The sequence below is a fragment of the Phyllopteryx taeniolatus genome, chromosome 15 (assembly GCF_024500385.1).
Source record: "Phyllopteryx taeniolatus isolate TA_2022b chromosome 15, UOR_Ptae_1.2, whole genome shotgun sequence".
NCBI lineage: Eukaryota > Metazoa > Chordata > Actinopteri > Syngnathiformes > Syngnathidae > Phyllopteryx > Phyllopteryx taeniolatus.
In genome coordinates, this window is record NC_084516.1 from 11,515,437 (window position 1) to 11,537,794 (window position 22,358).

General features: G+C 40.0%; 1 protein-coding gene across 12 annotated transcripts in view; it reads left to right on the forward strand.

Annotated features, from left to right (window-relative positions):
* Positions 1–22,358, forward strand: part of vav2 (vav 2 guanine nucleotide exchange factor) — a 196,518-nt gene that overhangs the window by 48,917 nt on the left and 125,243 nt on the right. For all 12 annotated transcript variants that reach the window (XM_061799997.1, XM_061799992.1, XM_061799991.1 and 9 more), the window contains exon 2: positions 3,059–3,175. In XM_061799997.1, coding sequence (XP_061655981.1) covers positions 3,059–3,175 — 117 coding nt within the window. The remainder of the gene's footprint in view (positions 1–3,058; positions 3,176–22,358) is intronic.

Consider the following 22,358-nt stretch of genomic DNA (forward strand, 5'->3'; position numbering starts at 1 on the left):
TTTTTTTATCCATTTATGTGGATTTAAAAAAAATATATATACATTGGAACAAACCTACCAGTTTAATATGGTTTGTAGTTTGACAACAGTGACAAATATCTGTTCCTAAGTCTGAAAGTGTTGCTGGGCACACAGAGGTAATTCCTGATGGATTGTGCTGAGCGCATCTTTAGCCTACGGAGATGACCACATCCTATTTATTCCCAGATGTGCCCTCACTCCACACTCCAACAGAAATATTGTATTTTTCCTGCCGTAAGATCATAGTAATTTTGCCTAGTGCTTTCCTGCTCTCTTATCTCTAAACATGCATTAGAATGTCAGACACATCATTCTCCCCCTCCTCTCTATCTCCCTGGTCTCCAAACCACTCCAGCAAATGTTACCCTTTCATATACTGGCTGAGAAAAATAACCCCCACCGCAGGTAAGGATTCACAGGCGCGATAACCTTTGCCACTGATTTGCAAATGTCAGTCTGGTAGTCAACCAATCACATTTCCTTTCAGCAGGGTAGGGCGGATCTCTCGTGGTGTCCTCACCCATGACACTGGCACTGAGCAGATGTGCACACTTGAATGAGAATGAGTCAGCAAGGCTCTCAGGTGTGGCCAAAAGAGACCCACTGAAATACTGCATAATCAGGGAACCATATCCAATGTCATGTCAAATGAAAGCCGTCCTTTAGCTGAGAAAAATCTTAAGGAGTAAGCTTGAGTTGCAGTTCAAACTATGAAAACTAATTAGTTCTCCAGGCTGTTGCAAAAGATGTCTCGCTTGGTCAATTGGAGCAACAGGAAGCACTATATCTCATTAAGCAGTAAGGTTGAAATGAGAATGTTGTGTAGTTTTCAACGCTTAAAGAGAATGGATGCTCTGGAGCATACTTCACTCCATGACCACCTAGTGCAATGGTTGCTGTCTTAAAGGCATGTGGGCACTAACCCAGCATGAGTTGTGATAACCAAAGCTGCTGGTAGTTTTACTCATTGAATCAAAGTGTCAGTTTCAGGAAATGTTCATTTACAACTTTCAGGAGAGTGTAGGAATGAGCACTTTAATTTTCACACTCTCTTAAATTTATTTTGGCCTGATTTACTATAAGCCGCTAAATTGCGTGGTCACCATAATAGATTGCATTCGCTGATGTTGGGCATGATCGATTAGAATTGCAGCACAATTGGCAAATGGTGTAATGCGGTGGAAACCACACTATTTGAATGAAGGTTTTGCGCTATACGTAGCTCTGTTGGTTTTTGCATCCATCCATTTTCCGTACCACTTATTCTCACTAGGGTCACCGGCGTGCTGGAGCCTATCCCACCTGACTTTGGGCGAGAGGCGGAGTACACCCAGAACTGGTCACCAGCCAATCGCATGGCACATATAAACAAACAACCATTCACACTTACATTCACATCTACGGAAAATTTAGAGTCTTCAAGATAACAAACAAACAAACAAGCAAACAAACAAGATAGGCAGCAACTGCATTAAAGCCACGTTTTGTTTGATTCAATTCATCAATTCAGAATCATTCAGAAGCTCCAAAATTGCATAGCTGAATAGATGATTTGTCTCTTGTTTTTGTTTCTGGCATTTCAGAAATGACCAGGAAAGAGCCATTCTACCCGGCGCGTCTTATTTTTCCTATCCCTCCTCCTTGCCACAATCACCGCAGTCATCGTTAAGCACAACTGTGTTGGTTGCACCTGCCTTTCAGACGTGGCATTTAAAGATGCAAAATCAGGCACTGCAACTTGTCTCAGGTTTTGATAAATTACATTGCACATGCTAAATTAATCTATTTGTATCTACTCCTCCTAGGATTTTGCACGTTTGTGTAGAAATGCGCCGAATGAATTGTGCTGATATTTGGTTGTTTGACAGACCAAATCCTGTGTCCACCTGGTTAGTAGATTGGCTTCCAAATCTGTTTGCCTGCACAATCAAGTTTGTGTTCATTTCGCTTCTTCAAGGCATTATTACATAATGCTTATTCACAGAGAAATTAAATGGATTATCAGAGCAGTATCCATTTTCTTTCTAGCTATTGTGTGCTATGGAACTGGAAAGGTAGGGGATAAAGGCAAAAGCTTTAGGCTCGTCAACAATATTTCTTATTTATATTCTAGCCATCAATAAACGTTGACAAGAGCATCCCCGTAATTCAACATATTGTGAGCATTTTGTCTGCTGCAGTGTACAGTAGTCTCACTTTTGTACAAGGGTTTTGTAATAAAGGAGTGTCACTGCCTTGAGCTTTGTTGTGCTCCATTATAACTGCATACTTTGTCAGACCTTGTTAAAACACTCAAGATCATGTATATGTGTTTGGTGGAAATCCAAGAAAAGTTGTTTTTTTCCATTATTATTGTAAACCTTCACTTCTATGTTACAGGCTGGGGGTTAGCATCTTAAATTACTGCTTGATAGCTTTATGTTTTGATATGGCCCAGATGTCCGCAGTGGATTCCACAGTACCTATTTCAAGCATATGACTTTACAAGTAAAGCCTTTTGTAAACAATACAAATCTGTTACCATGATTGAGCCTTTATGTATAATAAAAAATGTGTAATCTCAGATTTGCTGTCTTTTGAGCGTGAGACCAATGTCTTTGTCCAATAGGCAAAGCACCCTGAGGCATATCTGTGCCGAGGGACTTGTCTGATGTCAGGAGACAGCTGTCACTCTGACTTTATTATCTTTATCAGAAAGACAACCCGTCAACCTCAGGAACTGCAATCACTCAACTCACCTTGTGGTGGTGGACGACCATACACAAATAGTAGGCCAAAAAGATGATCACCAGCCAGGAAATCCATTCATGTATCTTCTATTAGTCTATCAAAATACTCCTGTGTTGTGGTGGAATTTTTCAATACTTTTACACGAGCACCCTTTTGAGTCACACTCAAAAGGGTCAGTTCATCGCAGCCCATGTCGTCTGATAGCAGTGTTTTCTTTTCACTGTGTGAAGGAGGATAATTTCATCTGACTGTAGAAATGTGTGAACATGTGTGAACATATTTTATCTATATTCTCTGTCTTTTATAGTTCCTGTGTTTGAAGAACATCCGGACATTCCTCAAGATATGCCATGACAAATTTGGCCTGCGGAACAGTGAGCTCTTTGACCCCTTTGACCTCTTTGATGTCAGAGACTTTGGCAAGGTGAGTGCATTTTTAACTGTCTACATTTCCAGACACTTGCAATAAACACGCCAGGACGTAACTATTTCACTGTTCTAAGCACAGTGAGTGATTAACAACATGATGCTGCTTGTGTCTGTCATTGTATTATTGAAGAAACTCTGACTAATTCTTGACCAACAGTATGTTAGAAAAGCAAAAGGGCCTCATTAAGATGACTCATTAAGATGCATTATCAAATGAAATAATCTTGGCATGGTTTCAACTCACCTTGGTGTGACTTGCGAGATTCAGTTGATTTAAATCTAATTTCAGTGTATGAATCATATGCCATTGTTGAAGTGTCTGACATCGTCCAGTGTTCATATCTAGTGATGCGTGTCTTTGAGGTTTTAAAGGTATAAGGTATGTAATAGTCATATTTAGGTAAGGTCTAACAGGTGCTTTATTATCACTCCTGAATTCCAATCTTAAAAGATGACCTAGACAGTTTGTTGGACCATTGACATTTGTGATAATGACATGAAAAATGTACAGGAGGAACCTGAACCTGAACAAACTTGCTTTACTTTACGGTCACATGTAGACAAACTAGTGAATATAGGTCACTGGGTAATGGCACATTTATCTCCTCACTTTTTATTTCCTAATGCCTTAAATTGTGCTGGGTATATATTAAAGAGTACGCTTCTCTTTTGGTGGGTAAATTGTTCCAGTTAAAAGAAGGAGAGCGTGATGTCGCTGAATTGATTTTGACGGCTGATCATTATGTCTCTAGTGTGGTTTGAAAGTTAATTCAGTCTCTTGTCAGATGTCTGAAGAAGCACTACAAATTTGGATTCCAGTTGTGGGATTACTCTGCAGAGGTGCCATCTCCATATACTGTATCTGATTGCACCATGATTAATTACAAGTACAAACCAGTTATCTGCTCATTTCAGTGACTTGTCTAATCTAATACAACATTTCCATTCTGGCTAGAAGAAAAGACAGATAAATAAACTGAGAGCGCAGGAAAAAGCAGACAAGTACTCTTGGCAGTTTGTAGATAAACCGCAAGACGACGTTTGAGAGTCAATGAGCTTGCAGTGAAAGGTATTAAAATCAAACAGCAGTCAGAATCAATCACATAGGCCCTCCATATGTCAATTTGGAAATTGCATTTGTATGGTCTCACTGTTGGGGGGCTTGTCTCGCCATTGATTTTCCATTAAGGCCAAACATCGCATTATAATATATTGAATTTAGTAGATCCCTACTAATGTGGCTTACATTTAAATTGAGGAAATGACTCAGAGGGAATGTTAAGATAAGGCTGTTTTATCCGTTAAGAATCTCTTCAGTACTTCCTTTTCAGTGAATGTGCTTTTTCTTCTTTTTGTTACCTTTCTATAGTCCATTCTTTGTGTTTGATAGCAAACAATGGGATGCTAGCCATCATTTACAGTACATCAAAATTAAACTACATATCATCCATCTATTTTTGTATTTAATTTACATATGTTCTTTTATATAATACAAAGAAAAAAGTAATCCTGGCTAAAACATTCAGACTATTGTAATGACCCTTAAAGAATAAAAATAATGCTCCCTGTCATTCCCCATTTTAAACCTGAATGCTGAAAATTTGAAGTGTTTTCGGTGAATTAAACAAAATTAAGCAATGTAGGAAGCAAATAGGAAAATTGTAGTCTGTGCATTTGTAGCTTCATTTAAAAGAAAGAAAGAGAGAAAAAAGAAAATGGTCATACTTCTATCAGTGCGACGATGGATGGTAATGTAGGGCAGTGACTATTAGTAATGCCAGTATTTTGCAAAATTACAAAAGGTTGTGTTTTTGTTTAATTTATCACTAGCCAACATACTGTAACATTTCCCTTAAACTTTGGATTTTATACTGATCTGGAATGAAGACAGCCAAGCAAGACTGTGGGAAGAAGACACAAGGGAGATGGTTTTACAGCAGAATCCTCCATAAACATTCATCAGCCCTTGTTCACTGTTTAATACTTTAACAGTAGCTGCTGTGGGCCCCAGAGTTCATGTCCCCTTGCATCTGATCACCACCTTTCGCTCTAATGATGACTTTTCTTCGCTCACAAGCAAATGAAGGTTTGGGCCAAGTTCGGGCATTGTTGGGGGGGGGGGGGGGGGGGGGGGGGGGCGGGGGGGGGAAGCCATTTCCAGTGGGACTTAGTTGAATCCTTCTTTAAAAAAAAAAAAATTTAAAAAATAACTTTACCTCAGCAATCCCGAACACCATCATGAACTACTTTCTTGTTTAGCAGATACTGTAGGGTATCACCTTTCATCCCTTTTCTGCATCCTAACCCATACCCCATTATTACAAATTCATTATGACATCATTAAACCAATGAAATGCAGCTTATTACAGTAGACCCCAGAGAACATTTTTATTTAAACACCCCCTTTCATCCAAACCCAGCCGTCTCGTTTCCGTTCTCCCAACCTATTTTAATTAGCCACTGAAGAAACATTGCTGTCATTTAAATGAACGCGGCAATCAGTTTATTTGGCTGTTGCCATGATTAGCATAATTACCCTGCACCTGTTCGACATCTATCAACAGTTTGGTAATTTTCTTCTGTAACCAGAGAGCAAAGGAAGGTAACTTTTGGTCAGATTTGCCTTCTTCATTAGGGAACTCTATATTTGAAATGCAGACTGTGTGGGACTTTCAGTCTTATCTAAAATACAGTTCAGACTTTATTGTGAAGGGCCATTCAAGTGCTTGCTGACTTAGTTGTACACCACTGTCAAGGTGAAAGGATTTAATACCCTCAATTGTTTATTTGAAGGTTAGTTCCTTCAAAATCAACATGGGGATGTGGGAAATTGGTCTATTCCACAGCTAATGTAAATCTAATGAATTTTAACCATTTTTAATTTGTGCCATAACTTCTCTTGTGTTTCAAAAGCTTTCCTTTCCATCTCATTTCACTCACTCCTGTCTTCTTCTTCATCACTGTCCACCACTCCCCACTCATTAATCTCACACTCACTCTGAGTGGGCGTATGTTGGGATAAGACAAAGCTAGAGGCAGGGAAGCCACTATGTCAGGATAGTGTGATTGTCATTGGTTGGAGATGTTTGATTACCCTGTCTGCTGCTCTTAATCATTTTCAAACAGAACTCTGCTTCTTTTATTTCCTTCCCTTCTCTGTGGCTAAAAAAATAGCGAGTCACTCAGTGTCCATGCCCAGCACTGCCAACGTCTGGAATGTTTGTTGGCCCTAGTCAGGCTATTGTATGAATGCTATTTACCATGCCCTACGTAGTTTTTGACCTCAGTGTAAAGCCGCAGAGCTAGCCCTTTGTTCCTTCCATCCACCCATCCATTTTCTGTACCGCTTTATCCTCACTAGGGTCGTGGGCGTGCCGGAGCCCATCCCAGCCCTCTTCGGGCGAGAGGCGGGGTACACCCTGGACTGGTTGCCAGCCAATCGCGGGGCACATATAAACAAACAATCATTAGCACACACATTCACACCTAAGGGCAATTTAGAGTCTTCAATCAACCTACCATGCACGTTTTTGGGATGTGGGAGGAAACCGGAGTGGCCGGAGAAAACCCACGCATGCACGGGGAGAACATGCCGTGCCGCCGTGTTTTTTCATATTAAACAAAAAAAAATTAACTCTGGAATCTTGTAGTTGGCATTCGTCACGAAGCATTATAGGAACCGACAACATCAAACAAATTTGTTAAATAAGGCCCTGAATAGGGAATATTTTGCTTCCCCAAATGTGTTGCCGTTAATCCTCCCTGGTTCATGATCCTCCATTTTGCTGCTATCCCCGTTTTCCATCTTTGGTAATTGTGGTTTATATCTATTTACGTCCTATTTTTTTCGATTAAAAAACCTAAATGGCCCTCAGTTGAGTGCAGACCTATGGTGCAAAATCCTTAACATGTCCAAATCGTCCATCCGTCCATCCTTCCGTCCATTTTCTGTACTGCTTATGCTATCTAGTGTCATGAAACAACCATTCACACTCACTTTCACTCCCATGGACAATTTAGAATCTTCAAGAGCTGCATATCGCACGTCAGTGGGAATGTGCCTTGAACTATGGAAGCCCCACTGCCCCACAAAATCGATTAAAAGAAACAAAAATAAACTTGATTTAATCATTAAAATTGATGAATCACCAGGCCCCACTCTCCCTGAATGTTCTGAAGTCTAGTGTTCATGTCTTGTATTGAGCAGAATAATTGGAGGTGTTGCAATTGCAAGGTCTGCGTGGATTTATCTTTCTTATTATTCTTATTTTTATTATGCTACAATGCAGTTCATCACCCCCTGCTGGGCACTCACATTTGCCTCAACTGCTTCAATAAATCTACAATCAATTCCACATAATTGACTAAATTCTAAATTATTAATTCATAGATTATTATCCCCATTAGTTGTGGATGCCCTCTGCCACTCACTGCAAGATATTTGCACGTCAGATTCATATGAACCCACACTAACACACTGTTCATGGGTTTCTCCTTGTTCCACATTCCACTCCACTAAGTATAAACTCTTGCTTGCGTAACGCTTTCATGCAAGCTGATGATAAAAGGTTCTTTCAACATTTTGCTTTTCACATTTCCACTTTTAGAGAAAATGCTTAACAGCACCGATGCAAGATACTACTTAAATTACACTGATCTAAATTTTGAGTGTTGAGTGAAAATGAGTAGCTGAGACACAACAGTGATTTGTGTTGACAGAGCGCAATTTAAGTGATGGACCCAATGGGTCAAACGGCGCCATTAGTGACCACATTCTCATCAGCCATCCTTTACTGTTACTGTTACCTAAGTCTGCCAGGAAAGTTATGATTTTGTATGTGTGCGTTTGTCTAAATTGTAACAGAGCCACAACTTTAGGGCCATTCCTAAACGCAAGGACAATAGAGGAGAATAATTTTAGTTAAAGGGAAACATAGATTTCTGGATGGGATCTATTGTAGTAACTGCCTTTATAAATATTGAATTTGGCTGAGAGAGGCTTACTTGGATTTAGGGATAGGCATCGAGAATCGAGAACCGACTGGAACCAGGATTTACGTTCCGGTTCTCCTGGAATCGTTCAAATTAAAAAATTTTGGTTCCCAGTTTTGATGCCCAGTTCTCCGGCCCCAGAGAAGTGGCGAAAACCAACGAAGAAGCGTCAAAAACCAACGAAGAACAACACGCAGAAAGACGTGCTTGTGCCCAATGGCGGCGGCAGCGAACAAAAGTGTGTCTTAACTTTGTTAAAATTAATGACAGTCGCCTCGGTGCAACACTTGGAATAAGATTATATTGTGCAAAGGAGGCTTTCACGCTGTGTAGTGTCTGACGGACTCCGAGCCTCAGCCTACACCGCGCGGAGCTTCGGTGAAGTCAAATCTCAGTCAATTGGGTGAGTAAAAAAATAAAATTAGTCTATGCCAACATTGAGACAGCTAACAACGTAAACGGTTGGTTGCACTTTTGCACTGATGGTTTTTAGCGTTTGTTTTAGTTTTCAAACCAATGTAAGAGCCAAAGCTTAACAGCTTAAGCTTAACATTGAGCTAAAACCTCACCGTGGCAACTTTACATCACAATGAATTGGGACAAAATTCACAAATGTCTCACAGTATCACAAACACTAACCTTGTACGTCATTGGTGGGTTAGGAATGGAATCAATATTTTATAGCACTTGGTTCCATGCATTGAGAAAAGAAAAAAAGAAAATACAAATCACTGGTGCCGTGTGAAGTTACTTTTCGTGCCAAAATGCTGAGTTCCGGTGCGTACCCTTCAAAATAAAAGGCTACTAGCTTAAAACAGGAAGTCAAGTTAAAAGTTGCACATATAAACCATTTGACGTGATAAAACAGTCCTAAATAACGATTTTAACAATGCTATATTTAACGTTTATCTGAAACAGGAATTGATAAATATTAAGTCAATTGAGTTAGTTCCACACACATCGCCTTTTACTTCATAGGTTTGATATTGATACTGGTTGTAAAGAACCCAGAGTCAAATGTTCATTTTAGGCTATGCTGCGGGCTGCTAAGAAAATGGATGTTCATAATTTGGACACCCTTTATATAAACCATGCAAACGTTTTTGACCCAGTCCCCTAAAAGAATCGAGAATCGTTTGGAACCGGAATCGAAATATGGAACCGGAATCCAGACCGGAATCACTCGAATTCAAACAATGCCCAACCCTACTTGGACTGCAGTATAACAATATTACGGGTTTGTTAAAGTTCTGTACACAACTCTGAACAGTAACATTAGTGCCAATGCTGGCACTAGCACAAGACAAGTGGTATCTGGGAATGTCCCCCAAATTCTTTTACACTAATAAAATAGATGTACAGTACTGGGGTCAACTTGGCACAAACACACTACTCTTATTACAAACTAATGAACCAACATTGTTTTGAAGTTAGTATTTTAAAATCACATTACTGGATAATAACTACAGTCTGACAAGTGTCAGTGATATAACTTGGCTCACATTTCCAACTCTAGCAAGGTAATTATATATGAGAATTTGGCTAAATTTCCTTCGACTATGCTGCAAATTAACTTTCGACTAATGAATCACTTATTAGACGTGGGAAAAAATTATTCTTAAATGCATTGCATTGCATGTAATTTTTTAAAAATCAATTGATAAATTTCAATAATCGCTTTAAATTATTATGCATCAAGGATATGACGATGTTGAAAAACGTGTTCTTTGTGCTGTGTTATTGAATTTGAAGCTGAGATACACCTTTCTGTAGCACCAAGCTTTGAGGATCACTGCTGTAAACCAGAAACGAGTTGATTCTAAGGCAGCAGTGCTTCTACTGGTTACAGCCAAATAGTGTCTTCCATTTTGCCTCACATTTTTCAAGATGCGGTTAATCAGTTAGTCAATTGTGTGCCATTGACCAATAGCAATTTAACAAATGATTAATCATTTACAATGCCTTATTATTTTAACATGGTGAATGTATTACTTCCACTACCACCAGCACTGCGACAGGAATCTCATCAGACTGACTAAATCTTCATTACCCACTGTGAATACATATCCTTCTACCTCCAACAGACACTTTTGTGTCTGCTTAGTTTGCCCTCTTACCTCGCTCCCTGTCCATCAGGACCCCCAACTGCAAGTTCTTCCTAGACAAGATCAATAATTCATTCCAAATGCCACAGTACTGATGATAATTCATTTGACATGCATTATAAATGGGAACTTCCTCTCCCTTCTGTGCTTATACCCCCTTCCATCCCTATCGCCCATGACCTCATTATCCCTACAGCTAGTTACTGCGATTCATGCAGATACAGGTGGTTTCTAAGCAATCGGTTGTTGTCTGGGGTGCAGTCGTTAAATGCTCTCTATTCTCGGACTAGGTTGTAAGTTGGTTTGGCTGTAAGGTGTTGACTCTGTCCGTGTAGCAGAGATGAGATATTATGGTTCGGTGACAAAGAAGGTGCCTAGTCTCCTAGACCTTGGCATTCCTTATCATGCTCTTATTCGCCTGTTTGCGTGATTGATATGGCAAAAGCTTGGGTATTACATGGCCTGTGATGTGTCATTTAAATGAAATCTTAATGGAAAGTTTTAACGTGTACCATTGACATGTTCAGAAATGTATTGAGTCTACAGCATAGTGCTAAATTGATTTTTGAAATACAGTAATTGTTACAACAGTACCTTAGCATTTGAAAGACCTACACTGGAGGAAAACATTTAACCTATTTGGAAAACTAGTTTTGAGCCAGTAGCACCTGGTAAGGTAGTTTTGATTAATACATTTTATATGCTGTAGTGCATTTAAAGGACAAGTGTAGTATTGTTTGGCACTCCCCAACCAATGTGAGCAGGACTTATTTTTGGAAAAGGAAGATGTAATGTTTAGTGAACGAAAGGAATGAGAGTTTTGTACCACACCACCAGAAGTACGGCGGTGCAAGCGATGCGCTGCGACTTGGCCGAATTAAAAAAACAACAACACGTAGCAAGCATGTACAGTATGTAGCTGTATATTATTTAGGGTTCAGACTCACCCTCTTTATCCCGATTAACTCTTCATATTGATAATAACGATTGACTTCCGAATCTGAATCGAACCATTACTCCTTGTACTATTCCAAAATAATAGTCCAACAAATGAAATTGCTCCACTGCAGATTAATTTTGATATTTTGCTGAAATGGTCCGCATTTTTTCACATTGAGTTTCTGGTGGTACATTCTCCTCTCCAAAGTTACTTAACTTGAGTTACTTAATATCTCTTCCTCCATTTTTCAATTGTATCCCCTACTGCATGGATGTGATGCTAGCTCCAAATTGGGAGGGATGCTGTATCTTAATCGAGCTGCATGTTGCTCTTGCTGCACACCGAGGTCCTAGCTCTTTATTAAAGAGCCACTGTGCTTGTACAACTTTTAACGAGAGTCTATAATAAAGATTTTGCGCTTGAGACCGTAAATATGTCACAAAATCAATAACAAAAATAACCAAACTGTTTTTCATTGACTATTTAAAATTCATCCTGCTTATCTAAAAAGAGATATACATATTTTTTATATATTTTTCTTTCTTTTTTTTTTTTTTTTTTTTAAAAAACATATCTTGTTGAGTGATAGGGCAGTCTCCTAGCATCCTATATTGGCCAGCCAACACTAACAGTGTATTATAGTTTAAGATTATATTTCTTATGAGATGCTCAGACATTATCATCATGAAAAGAACCCTCCTTTACACCCTCACTCTATTTACATCTGATTCTGTTCCATGATCAGTGTTATGTGAAACTCAAATCCCAATCAACTTAAGTGACGGAAGGAAGGTGAAAAGTGGCGAGCTTCATGAAATGGATTTCTGAACCTTTGAAGATTGGAAATAATTGGTGTCTTGTTTTGAGTGTCATTGAATGTTGATGGACAGAAATAAGGGGATTTTGCACAATATTACCATGTAGTCAGGTAGTTGACACAGCTTGTGCAAAGCAGCTAAAAGGCCGCCGAGGTGCAGTCGCAAGCCTTTTGCACTTTTGGGTTGTGAGTCTGTGGTCACTGAAGGATGTGCCCCTTTTGGAAGGAAAGGTTGTCTTAAAGCACTGTAGAACCAAAGGAGGGGATCATGAAGAAGAGGCCCCACAGAGTGAACTGTATTAGCTCTCATTATTTCCAGTGCCATGATTCGTCCCTGCAAAGCTCCGTAGGTAGAGACGAGATGGACTGGTTCATTCTCTAATGAATCAATTGCATGAAATAAAAGAGAAATGGCAAAACATTTTCGACTAACCCTCATGCCTTTTTTTTTTTCATGCCCAAAATTTCAATTTGGATTTTATGTAGCAATACAGTACATACCCAATTTGCTCTTAAAATGTAAAACGATTCCAGTCAGTCAGAAAATGTATTAACACTAAGCTGCAGCTCACCATCCTGTAGAAACTGAAAAATATTTGTCACACAATGTTGCACCATAGCAAGAATAAGCTGCTTTTCAAAAACTGTGATTAAATCATGAGCTACCGAATGGCAGAGTGTGTCACGTCAACAGCGAATCTGTTGACAAGGTGGCTGGCATTCATTCACCACAACAGAAACAAAAAAACAGCTGTTGTTCTGGCATTTTATGTTAACTTTTCACATGATCTGCTTTTCTGCTCTATGGAAATAAACTACGGTAATTCCAAGATATTTTACACCCACTCTTGCATTTGCCATACCTTTAATTCCGTGCAAGGTCCGTGAGGGGCTTGGTTTCCTAGTTCAGCCACTGTTACGTAATAGTGTAACATCAAATCATACCAGCAAACCATTATTAATAAAAGTACCAGAATGGACTGACATTACCGGCTGGGGCTGTTAAAAGCTTGGGCTACATATTTTGGGACCCATTTATATTGGCATTGCAATAAAATATGCACCATGCCAAACTGAACAGCACATATTCAAAGTTTGGTGGGAACTGAAATTTACACTTTAGAAACTTGTAGCAATACTTTTTAAAAGTGTGATATTGACAGACAGATTTTGGCCAGAAACTCCAGCCCACTTTGCTTTCATCCATCCATCCATCCATTTTCTGAACCGCTTCTCCTCACTAGGGTCGCAGGCATGCTGGAGCCTATCCCAGCTGTCATCGGGCAGGAGGCGGGGTACACCCTGAACTGGTTGCCAGCCAATCGCAGGGCACATACAAATAAACAACCAGTCGCACTCACAGTCACACCTATGGGCAATTTAGAGTCTCCAATTAATGCATGTTTTTGGGATGAGGGAGGAAACCGGAGTGCCCGGAGAAAACCCACGCAGGCACGGGGAGAACATGCAAACTCCACACAGGCGGGGCCGGGGATTGAACCCAGGTAAGAACTGTGAGGCTGACGCTCTAACCAGTTGGTCACCGTGCCGCCACTTTGCTTTCATACATTCTGTTAATCCTCTCTATTCCAACTGTGGGACCTTCATCTGCCAATCTGCCAAACCCCAATGCTTTGATCACTCATCCTTCCCATGACACTTTTGTTCTGTTTGTTTTGGCAGAAACACTGGCCTGATCACTGTCAATCACATTTCTGACACATAAGCCTCTTTTACACTAGACACTGCCCAAATGGTGCATCATAAGATCAGACATTTATTTATCTGTCCTTTATACAGATTGTGATATTGTGTGTTTGCTTTCACACTGGGACTTTGCGCCCTATAAGATAAGATAATTAGATGTGTGATAGTGTCACCCCCAGTGTCCGATGTGACTTATAAAAATAAAATAATATCAGACAGTGACGATTGTTACCAACACAACAAGCGTGGGACAAGTGAGTCCTAGTTGGTCAAGTTCACACTCTGTCCTTGACTTTCCAGAAAACCCTTACAAAGGGTAGCGTCCCATCTTTATTACAGCTATTATCCTATTTCTGAAGCCAGAAAATTGCTAGGTTCACCTTGGCCCCAATTCCATGTCGTTGCCATTTTATGCAGAACAGGAAATCGGGCTAGAGAGACATACAACTAGCCACACTCATAGTCACACCTCCAAGCAATTTGGAAGCATGTACTAAACTAATATGCATGCTTTTCCACTATGGGAGATTATCCAGAGACAACCCACGCTGTCACGGGAAGAACATGGGTTGTGTAACAAGCCAATACAGACTGTAACCAAACCCTGTCATTTGACTTTTGTCCTTCCATTTTTATTATATTTTTACAATCTATTTCAATATATTACTTTTGGATGACTGGTGTACTGTGGCCAAAATCGTATCCCAAAATTATGTTCCGACATAAATAAATGGCATAACTTTGGCGAAAACTGTTGTATCACTACAATACAGCGATCCAAGACGTGGAACTACCCTAACACCAGCACAGAATTATCCTTTAAACAAAAATCACAGTGTCAGATATTTGTAACCAGAGAGGTGGCAATAACCACCTGTGTCAATTGACTGCACTGTTTGGGGCTGCCAATGTGTTCATCAACAGGGGCACATCCAAATGCCTGATGACACACACAGGGACAGGCAGCTGGATATACGTACAGAATATGCACATGCACACATCCTTTCTCGCAAGCCACGGTCTATGAAGTCTCTGCTGGTGTCAGTGTTGTCTGAGTTCTACTAGCGAAAGGATGTAAAATGCAAATTAGACTGAATGGATGACATGGTATCTCATTACCTGCGGGATGCATTATAGAACGCTGTAGCAACACTTTTAAAGACCAATATTGATGGACTGATTTTGACAACAGAATTTAGCCCACTTTGCTTTTATATATTATCTTAATCCATTCAACTCCAGCTTTGCCACCCTCATCTGCCAATTTGCAAATTTGTTAAACTTTTGTGATATTATCGCAGACTTTCAACATGTATGTACTGTGAGGAAAAAGCAAAGCAATGAACTAATCCAATGATGGAAATAGTTGGTGAACTAATTGTTGGAGCATGATTGAACTTCCATGGCACTTAATCAGTGTGCTCTAGAACTGGATGATGCCCTTTCAGATACATTTTGGTGTTCTGCGACGATGCATTTAAATTAATAATGTGTTTTTTCTTGTGGAGCATTGTGCTTGACACACTGTAATTTAATTGTCAATAAAAGCTAGCAGTCAGGCTTCCTTATTGTGTATGGCTTTTGTGTTATTAACGCCCCCTGCAGCGGCCACAAAATTGAGGTCCACCTCCATGCAACTCATCATTAATTTCCCTGCATGTTGCAATAAGGCATAACCCTGTTGTGGGTAGTAGAGTGGAATACCTAATGTGTGGGTACCCACTTCAACTCATAATTAAAATTTGTGAACATTACCTTGGCAAACTAATAAGGTATGAAAAGACATACATTTTGATCCTCGCTTGAATAGAATATGTAGTAATAATTTTTTTGTAGTTTCACCGAGGGTAAGATAAACTCTTTTACCTCCACTCCTAGAGGTTGAGTTATCGCCGTCATTTTGTTGTTTCTGTTTGTACTTACAACTACCATGCTGATTTACCTTGTTACTAGCTAAGATAGAACCCACTATATGTCGGAGCACATCACTTCTGTGTTAAAATGAAATAGTGACTTCCAAATAGTGTGTTACAGTGTAAAATGTATATGAATTCAAAAAACAAGGCGGCAAGGTCATCGCTGATATGTGCAGATGATGATGGTCCTGATGGCCTCGTCAAACTGTGACATTCAGTATTTGCTAGGATGTTTCATTGCTGAGTCTGAAGCTGTTGGGATTAGAATCAGCGGCGCTAAATCTGAGGCCATGGTTCTCAGTCGATAAAGGTTGAATTGGACCCTGCGGGTCAAGAGTGAAATGCTAACTCAGATGGAGGAGATCTGTGGGTCACTAGTAAGTGAACGATGCAGTATCAGGCTGTCATCTGGAAAAAAGTGCTGAGTCAGAAGACGAAGCTCTTGATTTACAGGTTGATCCACATCTTGACCCTTCCGTCAGTATGCTTTGTATAGTGACCTAAAAAAGACGAGAAATACAATCAGCTGAAATTAGTTTACTTCGCAGGATGTAGAAATAGGGTGAGGAGCTTGGTCATCCGGGAGAGACTAACAGTAGCACAGCTGCTTCTCCACAATTACAGGGGCCAGTGGGAGGAGCCTTGGGCATCTCTTTCAAATGTCTCCCTGGTGAGGTGCTGCGGCCCAAACCAGGAGCTGACAAGATAGAAACAATGGTTGACATTCTGCATTTAGTGTTCTTTTTGTTTGCATGTATCTGTTTATAACCAACAGAAGACAAGCTTTGACAAGTCTTGTATTTTTACTTTTGCTTTTCTATTATCAGTTGCAAGTGATGTTTTTATCAACGGCCAGCATTCTGTCCTGCGCCACCGTTTCGGTCTCGTACAGCTGTTGTTGGTAATAATAAAAGGTTGCCACGAAGTGGTATAGTAGGTATAAGCTATTTTTTGTATCCCTCACAACTTTCAACAGTGTAAAAAAAGGACTATGGTGAACTAAATCAAACATAACTCTTCAAAGGAAATGGAACTGAAAGAGAGGTTATTAATTATGGGTCTGTATATTGGTAGGGTTCATTATTCACGTCACATTGATTAAGCATATCATGGATACCAATTGTATTAAACATTTTTCAAATGGATATCTTCTTCACCATATCAACACATATTAGGTAATAAATTAGCTTAAACAAATGAACATCCCACCTCTCGCCCAAAGTCAGCTGGGATATGCTGAAGCTGATAAGCGGCTAGAAATGGATGGATGAATAAATACATTAGCCAATTATTCAGAATGAATTAATAACGAAACAGAGTAGTATTTATAGTCTGGATTTTATTTATTTTAAATTTTAATCCAACACTGAAAAACATATGTTAAAGCCCATATGTTAAAGAAAAAGGAACTTGTACTCGTAATGGTCTTGTGTCTGACTACGGACTGACACATTTTGGAACAGTTTTGGGAGATTAGAGACTGACTACATCTGACATTTTCTGCAACCTCCGACTGAGTCACTGTGTGAGTGCATGGGTGTGTGCGAGTATGTGCGTGTGTGTGCGCCTGCATGCCTGCGTGTGTATATAGGCCTTACCTTCATGCTGTGCTGTCTGCCTCAGCTGCAATTGCCAGTAGAGAGAGGAGAGTGCCCATACCTGCTCATCATCCCACTGCTGGAGCCTACGTAGCCCTGGACAAGGCATATACAGCAGCTCTTGCCAGAGACTGCATTATGGAGATTAAGGTGAAAGATTGACAAAGAGGAAGAGGGGGATGGACGAAGACAGGCTCAATGATAGCAGCTTGGTTTCAGGGAAGGGAAATTAGTTTGCAGCTGGATGCTCCCCTAAGGCACAAGGAGATGGGAGGAGAAAAACCAGAAGATTAGAAAATAATAAACGACAATAGAATCAAAAATAGGAGCAGTCATATATTTGTCAGTTCACAGCGGTCTGAAGATCAAGAAACCTCTACAGAACCATACTACCGCTACCTAAAATAGCTTTTCTAGCTGTATATTTTTTTAATATGGGTATTCTGCGCCATGATTTTTATGGACAAATTAGCCTGGATCAGGGAGAAAACAGAATGCTCATAAAATCATTCATTACAATTTTATTGAGCTACTACAACTAACTACAAACCCCAACAATAAACTGGCTTTCTTCCTGCAATCTTCAATTTGGGCACACTCACTGGATGAACAAACGACATATTGCCTCACTATATTGAAGTGAAATACACGATACAAGATAGTTCTAAAGAATGAAAACTGATGTATGCAAAAGAAAAGTGAGCGAAACCTTAAAAAGATGGTCACAACTCTCGCAGTGAAGAGGCTCTCACTCAGCTTGGGCACCTCCCGCCATTTGTGATGAAAGGGCGTGGCTGGGAGGATAGCCAGCTAAATGCCAGACACAGCACGCCTGCACTCCCTCAGTTCCTCCATCATAGAACTTGTTACACATGCAGTTTGTGTGTGTGTGTGTGTACGTGTGCGTGTGTGTGTGTGTGTGTGTGTGTGATGTATTGTTTGTGTTCATTTATTCTTTTCCAGTTATTCTGTTATGCAGTTATTTATTCTGGCCCTCCCAATGCTCTGACGTTCAAGTCGTATAACTTTCAGATCTTAATCAGTGACACGCAAAAAAAAAAAAAAAAAACATCCCTATACCCCAAAGGTTTTCAAATCATTAGAGTCAAGCTCCAGAATTAGAGACAGTACTGGAGTAGTACTAGACTTTGAGGTCAGACCATTACTGGATTCAAAATAACTCTGGGAATAGCTGGATGTGGAAGTGCTCCGGTTTCCCCTCAAAAAGGGAAACATTGTTAACTTCAGCCTTGCCCTGCTCACTGAAAGGCGCCAAGCTGTGAAGAGCATTAACGGCTGAGTAAACTACCCGCACCTGCAGCAGTGCACCAATACGGACAGCGGCGTTTTTTTTTATTTTTTAGTAGAGTGGCACACTGACACTCAGAAACAGAAACTCTCTCACACACAGCGGATACTTTGTTAGTCTGCTAGCACACTAGGTCTTCCTGGTACAGCATGTTTCCATCCTGACGAGAACAGTGTGGTTGTTGTGCATGTGGTTTCAGAATTGCCCGGACATACACACACATGCATGCAGCCGGTCATCACACTGGATAGCTTTCATTATAGAGAGAAGCAGTGATAAACGAGAGATGGCCACAGACATTTAGCAGCATCGGTAGTTTGCGGTCCGCAGTCATTTTTAAAATGTGGAGGAACATGTTTTTTCTTACGGTGATTTAGTAGGGGCGGCATGGTGGCCGACTGGTTAGAGCGTCAGCCTCACAGTTCTGAGGACCCGGGTTCAATCCCCGGCCCCGCCTCTGTGGAATTTGCATGTTCTCCCTGGGCCTGCGTGGGTTTTCTCCGGGCACTCCGGTTTCCTCCCACATCCCAAAAAAAAACATGCATGAATTGGAGGCTCTAAATTGCCCATAGGCATGACTGTGAGTGTGAATGGTTGTTTGTTTCTATGTGAGCTGTGATTGGCTGGCAACCAGTTCAGGGTGTACCCCGCCTCCTGCCCGATGACAGCTGGGATAGGCTCCAGCACGCCCGCGACCCTAGTGAGGAGAAGCGGCTCAGAAAATGGATGGATGGATGGATGATTTAGTAGGATTGAATGCACTGTAATTAGCATAAAATCGACAATTTAGCCGACATGTTCTGCCCTGAATGCTTTGAAATGATCATAGCTTATTGCTTATATGTCCAGCATGTTTGGGGAATGTATATTTTTGCATTATGTGGCACAGGGTCTAGGATACTGGAACAACCGCAAAATAGTCTACAGTGAGTTTGAGGCCTGTTTTTTGTCCTTAAAAACGAAGCTTTTGGAAAACTCCGGCCAGGATGAAAACTCTACAAAACAATTTCTTCAGTGTTTAGGTGTACAGTACATGGGGGGAAACTGAGCTTTTTAGCTTGTGTCATCAGATTTTCTTAGTGTAACAATTGAGCATGTTTAATGACGCTACCACCTTGTGTGTGCTGAAATTCACAAGTGCAACTTTAAAATAAACTAAAAACAAAAAAAATCATGTCTTCCAGGTTTCATGTAGGTGAACACTGATTTTAAACAATGTACTGTTGTATAATATAATCTAGGAAAGGAGGCGTTTGAATGTTAGCGACCAAGTCAGCTGATGTTGCTTTTCCGGCTTCTGAATGGCCAAAATGCACTTGCGAGCTAACAGATATGTTTTTGTGTGGACATGGCCTAAATGCGATAGCAATTGTCACAAAAAACTCCCTAGTTAGATTGGCATACAAAGTTAAAGCACATTAAATTACATGTGTCAAATATCCTCCTTAAGACAGTTTGACATAATGCGAATGTTTGTAGTCTTCTGTGAACATTGCATGGTTAAAGCATTAAAACATGAAAGAGGGAAGAGTAGCAAGACAGTCAAGAAACACTCAATATAGCTTTGTTTTAATAAACAATGTGCCCACAACCTTGAAAAAAGTAAATTGGACTGTTTTAGGACAGTGACAGCACTGTATGATGTAAATGTACTGTACCTTTAGTGTTTGGGCAAGAAAGGAATTTGATATGTTGAGCTCTTATTAGGTAGCTTAATGCAACATCTCTTTGTTTTTGCTTTTCCAGTATCACTTTGTTCTCCAAGGTGTCAAAGCAACCTGAAACACGATATTTATGTCATATCTCCAGGCTGTAAAATGAAGGAAAAAAAAAAAAGAAGCTCTAATGTACAAAAATCATTGTGAAGCTTAGCAAGTTTGTTGCTACATTGTGCCTGCTCCCCTGGACACGTTCTAGTTGAGTTGAGAAGTAGATGATGACATGGTTCATAAACACTGGAAACAAGCAATACCTTACAATGTTGCGTATACAGGCAGAATGTAAACATCTAGTAGATTGGCTTCGCTTCAGTGACTTACATGCATGACTTCATTCTTTCTGACTTTGCATGGTTCTTTGCAGTGATTCCTCTAAAGACCCTTTGCACACACGTTTCAGGCTGGGAATTTGGCACTGCTGCTGTCTCACTGTTCTCCATTAACTGGAAGGAAATTGAATGACCTACCAAAATGTTATGCTAGTAAGGCAGCCACAAAGCCATGTCAATGAAACACATATGAATGAGTAGCTCATTCAAAATGTCGAGGGTATTGACGCAGAATGCTTCAAAGGCAAAACAAACCCACACATTAGATAGGCATTTGCAAATATTCAGCGATGACAAATTATTTTGGGTTTGCAGAGTACGGTAATCTCTGTGTCGAACAAGGCTTGACTCAGTTAAGTCAGTTGAAAATAATTATGTTATCAGAGAGACAGAGCTGGAATACAGCTTTTTTTGTAGTGAAATGTGGTACAAATGATCAAAATCACTACAACACACTGTCAAACATAAAAAGTATAATCAAGGTAAGGAGCAAAACTGCTTCCACACAATTTCGAAACTGCTTTGAGCTCCATTGGCTTTTGCAATACAGTGGACCCATCCATACTCGCGGTTCGGCACCCGCAGATTCACCTCTCTGCAGATTTATTTAAAAAATAAATATAAATAAATAAATAAATAAAAATAAAGTTAAAATTGTTTTGTTTTTTTCTAAAAATCTTCTTCAAATGTTTAGATTTGTTTTCATCTTTTTTTTGTTTTGCTTTCTTTTTTGAGGTGAACCAACCCTTAAAACACTTTATGGTTTATCCCGTTTATTAAAAAATTTTGGAGTTAAAAAAAAAAACTATTTACTTTTTCAATGCAATTATGATGGGTGTCAATTATCTGCAGATTTGTTTTTTTGCTATTCACGGTCCACCCGGGTCCCTATCCCCCGTGAATAGCGGGGCTTCCACTGTACACTCCAGAGCAGAACCTTTGCAAAATTATTTCCGGTACTCTGGTCGACCTCTTCCTTTGAATCTTGCTTAAAAAAAAACAAAAAAAACCCCAGAAGACATCTTTTCTTAAATTGTTTTGCCATCCTAAAACATGTATTAACTAGGTCATTTCTTGTGAACGTTGTATATTTTAGTATTCTTGACAGCAAAAATTGGCAAGCAATGGGGTGGTTCAGGTATGTACACTGCATGGAGGCTAAGCTTCCTTTTAATTATCACATTGCGTATAGCTGCATTGGCTGTGAACGCTCACTTTGGACTTGGCAATGTCCTACTTCAGAGAATGGTTTCTTAAAGGGACAGGGGAATAGGCGCCTGTGACGCGCCAATTTTACTGGGTACAGAGTATGAAAGTAGCTACTCTGACTCCTCTCTGCTTGTGTATGTTGGTGCTAGGATGGAGGCAACATGTTCTAAAGTTTTGAACTTTCCAGCTAGTTTTTAAATTAAACACATTCTTCTTAACTGGGCAACAGGGACGCATTCAAAATATTCATCTCAGGTGTGAATAGATTCAGCTTGAAATACTGTAAAGATTGAAATAAGTGTTCATATTTATATTTATATTTATAAGTGCTAAGGATATTTAGCATTTTACCACCTCTGCCAAAACAGACAGCAATTAGAAATGAATTAGGTGCATTTGCTCCTAGAGAGTCCTGATGTAAATAACGTCAGTTGCTATCCGCCATTGGCTGTGAGCAGTTGTGTGCAAGCAGAAATGACACAGACCTTAGTGACAGTGACGAGAGACATCAGTGTCTCAGACTGCCAAACATTTAAAT